This window comes from Aptenodytes forsteri, unplaced genomic scaffold (genome assembly GCF_000699145.1).
Source record: "Aptenodytes forsteri isolate BGI_AS27 unplaced genomic scaffold, ASM69914v1 Scaffold83, whole genome shotgun sequence".
NCBI classification, from domain to species: domain Eukaryota; kingdom Metazoa; phylum Chordata; class Aves; order Sphenisciformes; family Spheniscidae; genus Aptenodytes; species Aptenodytes forsteri.
The window spans coordinates 2,531,404-2,536,677 of record NW_008795371.1 but is presented as its reverse complement, the minus strand read 5'-3'; the positions used below and the strand labels follow the sequence as shown (position 1 = coordinate 2,536,677).

The following is a 5,274-nucleotide window of genomic DNA, read 5'->3' as shown; positions in this document are numbered from 1 at the left end:
CTTCTGCGAATGCTCCGCGGGTATTTCACCAGGGTTTTTATAACGGGGGATCTTTGTAGCAGCAGTGTAGTGAGGAGTGCCCTGGCGCCCGAGGGCGAGCCCGAGGACAAGCTGCGTAGCCGCAAGGAGGTCTCTGCCCCTGGAGCTGGACACGCACCGCCCCAGCCACCCGTAGTGCTAGGAAATCATTTGACTGAGAATTACTTATAAATAATAGTAACAAAACGTGTCGCAAGCTTGTTTGTTCTGAAGGTGTCGGAGCTTTCAGAAGACTTAAAGGAAGCCCAAGGTTGCACTCCATTGAAATACAGATGGGGAGAGCCTCTTTTTCTGTGAAGTGGGAGTTGAGGGCAAGAAAAGCAAAATAAATTTTCTAAACTCGATGTTTAAGATACTAAAGATCCCATTTGGTACCTTGAAGCAGCCACTGATAAGTTGTGTTTATAGGAAACGGAGCTCTTGGCCTTCATATGGGTTACAGTGACTTTCAGCAAGTCTTTTGGTTTGGGGATTTTTTTTGTTTGCCTGTTTGGATTTTTCTAGTACATCAGAGATAAATTCCTGTTGTGGTCAGTTTTGTAACGCTTTAGCTCTTAAGATTTCTGTATAAATCTTGTTAATCTAAATTGTATGCTATGAATTTGTAAGCCTGTTTCAAAGGACTGGAACGTGGACTTGAATTCAGTTTTTATTTCTAATCTATTTTCTGCCTTTATCAGAACTGATTTGCTAATCTGCCACTTTTAGATTAGCTCTAGATTTGAAAGTTGCCAGGGCTCTGGCAGCTGCTCTGTTCGTACATAGCTTTAAGAAATCTTTGCCTTTTTTAAGTAGTAGATTTTGGAACAAACCTGGCCCTGAAGTGATTAATAGTCTATAGCTTGAATAAAAGCACCCTCATGTGTTAGGAGTAAGCATGACCAGAAGAATAAAATAAAACACACAACCTGCGGGGCAGAATTAGGGAAGGACTCGGTTTTGGAAGTTCGGTGTGGAGAATGAGTTTCACGTTCCCGTTGCGAGGAGTTTTGTATCGTAGGCTGAAAGACCCGGGCTCCGCTCCTTTTCTCCCAGTGAATTCACGACACTTGCAGGAGCCGAGATGACTGTATCCGTAGTAGAACTTCCCACAAACAAAGCCTATTGCACACAAAGGAAGATAAAATATACTTTAAACAGCAACAGATATTCCGCAGTATACAAGAGGAGATTTTCTGCGGAACAAATAGCAGCCCGGAATGACCTGCTATTAGTTGCGGGTTGCCGGGGGTGTTTCCCCCCTTTCCTTTCGTGTTCCTCTGCGTTAGCTTAGAGGAACGAGTGTATATTAAACAAAGGATAAACTTGCATAAGGGTATTTATCTCTCTCTGGGTAAAACCCATACTAAGACATGAAAGGTAAAAGCTGCATTAATTACTCAAGAGGGATTCAAAGCTCAGCAGTTTACTAGGATTGAAGGATTTATTGAAAAACAGTGGTTCTCATGTGTAACTCCAGGCAATAAACCTATTTAATTAAAGGCTTAATCTTCTAGTTGACATGTTTGCTACTGTTCCAATAAAAAGCTTCATCTGTAGCCAATTTTTGCAACTATACAAATAATAGTAGAATCCCTCATCTTTGTTCAGTTTTTTAACTGTTTAATTGTATTATGTTGGTTATATTATAAATATTTAAAGGACTTTTGTGTCTTTAGGAATCAAAAGCTTTAAATGGTCCGCGTTCCAAATTATTTAAATACAGGCAGCGTGTCTTTACCTCTTCCTTTTTCAAACAAAAGAACATTCTTTTTTTATAGAGGTTTGCACTGATAACAGTGTTCTGTATTGAGCAGCAGTTTTTTAACAAATTTGCCTCTTCAAGCTAGGTATGCGCACTCATAGCTATCTTATTAAGTAGCATTAATTCAAGTTTATGCAAAATTAGAATTTGTTAAAGACTCTTCATCTCCATGCTTGCTGCTTAGAAATTTAATCGTGATGTGTTACAAAGGAGCAGATTAGAAAATACTGAGAGGGGTGGCGAGAATAGTTAGATGCCTGGATTACTTGCGTACGATTCTGTAATGGGACTAAACTAAATGTATTTAGCTGAGAAAGGAGGAAAATGAGAGAAAGTTATTAAAGGGAATAAAATAATATTTTGATATTAGATCCAGTTCGTAATCCTGTTTCAGCCAACAAGAAGTGAGGAGATGTTATTTATATGTTTTATAAATATATGTGTGTATGTATCTGTATACATGAGTGTAGGGTGGCGTACACACCTTTCACATGTGATGAAGACCATTATTCCCCATGATTTTCTTTTAAGGATCAAAATGTTGTGAGTACTAGAGTTTTTAGTTGTATAGTTTAAAGCAATCGAAGGTTAATCAAATCTTACACCCTTGAGGTATAAATCAAGGAGAAAATTCTGTAGTGTTCTGTGGGAAAATATTGAAAAAAAATTTTGCTAGGTTGCTACGTTATTCCAAACAGGTGTTGGTCACTGCTTGAAACACAGCTTAATCCAGTATGGTGTAATCAAGTGGTTTAGTGTAACAGCATCTTTCAACTAAATCTTTCCTTTACTGAGCTAGAACTTTAACTCGGGTCTCTAATCCAGCAAATACTTTAAGTCTTTTAAACTTCTATTTTTGGACTATTTCTTTGAATCACATCTTTAATAGAAATGTTTGCTTTGCTTTGCTTTAGGTTGGGACTCATCGGGAAGAAAGTGTCAGCCTCAACAGCAACCATTCGGTTCTTCCCAGTACAGTTTCTGCTCAGAGCACGGAACTAAATCATAAAACACCAGAAAGCTACAGAGGTAACTTTCCAGCAATATTAAGTGCTGAACAGGGTCTGCAGTAATCCAGAGCCAATGAGGCTGTAGATCTTGGGGATAGGGACGTAGATAATGTTGAGAAATAAAAATTAACTATAAATCCTATACACCACCACTGTTGGGGATTCCTGTAACAATTTTGAGGGCATCCCTGTGTCAGACTCATCCCAGTATAGTTTCAGCAGAAGACTCTGCGTTACAGCCGCATTCTTCCGGCTTAAGGAGCCATAATGCCATTTGCAGTATTGCGGCCGTTTCCCAATCAGCCAGGAGGGTTGCAGAGTGAGCTGAGGCCAGATTTCGGTCTAGCCAATAAAAGGAAGTCGTTCCACACAAGTGTTTACAGTTCCCTCAATTTTTAGCCTAAAGAAGTAAGCTATAGAAAACAGAAGTCAGCTTATTCGTTAGCGTGCTTGCACCATTTAGGGATGTGTGTGTTGCACATTTGGCCTAAGCCCAAGCCTTGATGTCAGTGGAGCTCTGCCCTTAGATTTGCAGCCCAGACATGAGGTGCAAATTTCCTTACTTCGCTAAATGTCCTTTTGTCTTGCAACAGTGTCTTTCTTAGACGAAGCAGTTACTGATCAAGCTGCTCTATGAATTATATCCCTTTACAACCCATGACACATGTCCAAGTTCAGCAGTGTACCAGGATTTGTCTTGTTTCTGTTGCCAGAGCGTAGTTCCTCCTGTTGTCTTCCCAAACTTCTGCTCAGCTCTGGCCTCCCATCGACAATGTCTGCTTGAGATTCTCTTAAACGTTTCACTCCTGTGATGCTCATGCTGATCTCTGGTTGCTTGCAGCGTTGTCAGGTGGCTTACAGAGCCAGTCTGTGGCTATAGGTCCAACAGAAATCAAGTCTGAACATAAGGAGAAGGATGAAAATATACACGAACCCCCCTCATCGGATGACATGAAATCAGATGATGAGTCCTCCCAGAAGGATATCAAGGTCTCATCTAGAGGCAGAACAAGGTGGGTTGCTGACATGACCTAGAGAATTTGTGCTTCGTTAATGCTCTGTAGCACGTTGTCCTTAAGTTTGATAAATTTATTTCAAGGCTTTTGCATTACCTCGGTGCAGATATTAATAGGCAGCTGAAATGGATCAATAGTTTACAGTATTTGTATCTATTGAATAAATTCAAGATAGAGGATTTTCTGGGAAAATCACCTGAAAAGTGTGCATTCCCTTATGTTAGTGCCTTGCTTAATATCTGCCTGTACAGATAAGTAGTAAAAGATTGAGGGCGCTGCCCAGCATAGGGGATGGGAGGATGTTAGAAATTTGTGGTACTTTGTACCTGGGCCAGGGCTGCGCTTCTCAATGTGAGCCAGTAGTGATGGAGAGCGGCAGCCTGATAACCCGGAGGCTGGGGTGAGTATGACAGGTAAATATCCTTTTTAAACACTTTTTCTCCTCCCAAGCCACAGACAAAAAACCTGGAGTTGACACTGGGTAAAACGCTTCTGGATCTGCCTAGGCCTGACATGAGCGTTGAAATTTGAAACAACAGTAAACAATCAGAATTTTGCAACCACAGGCAGCGGAGTCTATACCACCACCTGTGACTAACGGCGTTTTAGTAGAGCAGAGGTTTTGCACAGTTTTAGACTTAGTTGGACAGTCCTATATTAAAAAAAAAAAGCTATGCAACTTAATATAATCATTTGAAGTGATACAAGAATTCTAAATAGAACTGTTTAGCTCTACACTGCGTATTCAAAGAAAAAATAGTTCTAAAATTGGCCAGGAAGGTCTTTAACAAAACTAAAACTTCTAAATAAGCACAGTAAATTGAAAATTACTTGAATGCCTTTTTATATAAGCTGATATATTGGAAACTAGCAAAAACTGTTTGTTGAAAGTGATTTATTCTTCACCTGACAAGATGGCTGAGTTATCTCTTAACTATTTGAATGTTCGCCAGTAATTGAGTGAAGTGGTAGTTTGGGTTCATCTTTTGCTTCAAGGGGCAGCATGTTGCCACTACTTTTCCTAGAGGTGTTTATAGAATCCTAGAATGGTTTGGGTTGGAAGGGACCTTAAAGATCATCTAGTTCCAGCGCCGCTGCTGTGGGCAGGGACACCTTCCACTAGACCAGGTTGCTCAAAGCCCCGTCCAACCTGGCCTTGAACACTTCCAGGGATGGGGTATCCACAGCTCCTCTGGGCAACCTGTGCCAGTGTCTCACCACCCTCACAGTGAAGAGTTTCTTCCTTACATCTAATCTAAATCTCCCCTCTTTCAGTTTAAAGCCATTACCCCTTGTCCTATCACTACATGCCCTTGTAAAAAGTCCCTCTCCACCTTTCTTGTAGGCCCCCTTCAGGTACTGGAAGGCTGCTATAAGGTCTTCCTGGAGCCTTCTCTTCTCCAGGCTGAACAACCCCAACTCTCAGCCTGTCTTCACGGAGAGGTGGCTCCAACACTGGTAATCT

General features: G+C 41.0%; 1 protein-coding gene across 7 annotated transcripts in view; it reads left to right on the top strand.

Annotated features, from left to right (window-relative positions):
- TCF12 (transcription factor 12) overlaps positions 1-5,274 on the top strand; it is a 178,416-nt gene that overhangs the window by 164,718 nt on the left and 8,424 nt on the right. For all 7 annotated transcript variants that reach the window (XM_009280362.2, XM_009280361.2, XM_009280365.2 and 4 more), the window contains 2 exons: positions 2,698-2,812; positions 3,635-3,806. In XM_009280362.2, coding sequence (XP_009278637.1) covers positions 2,698-2,812; positions 3,635-3,806 — 287 coding nt within the window. The remainder of the gene's footprint in view (positions 1-2,697; positions 2,813-3,634; positions 3,807-5,274) is intronic.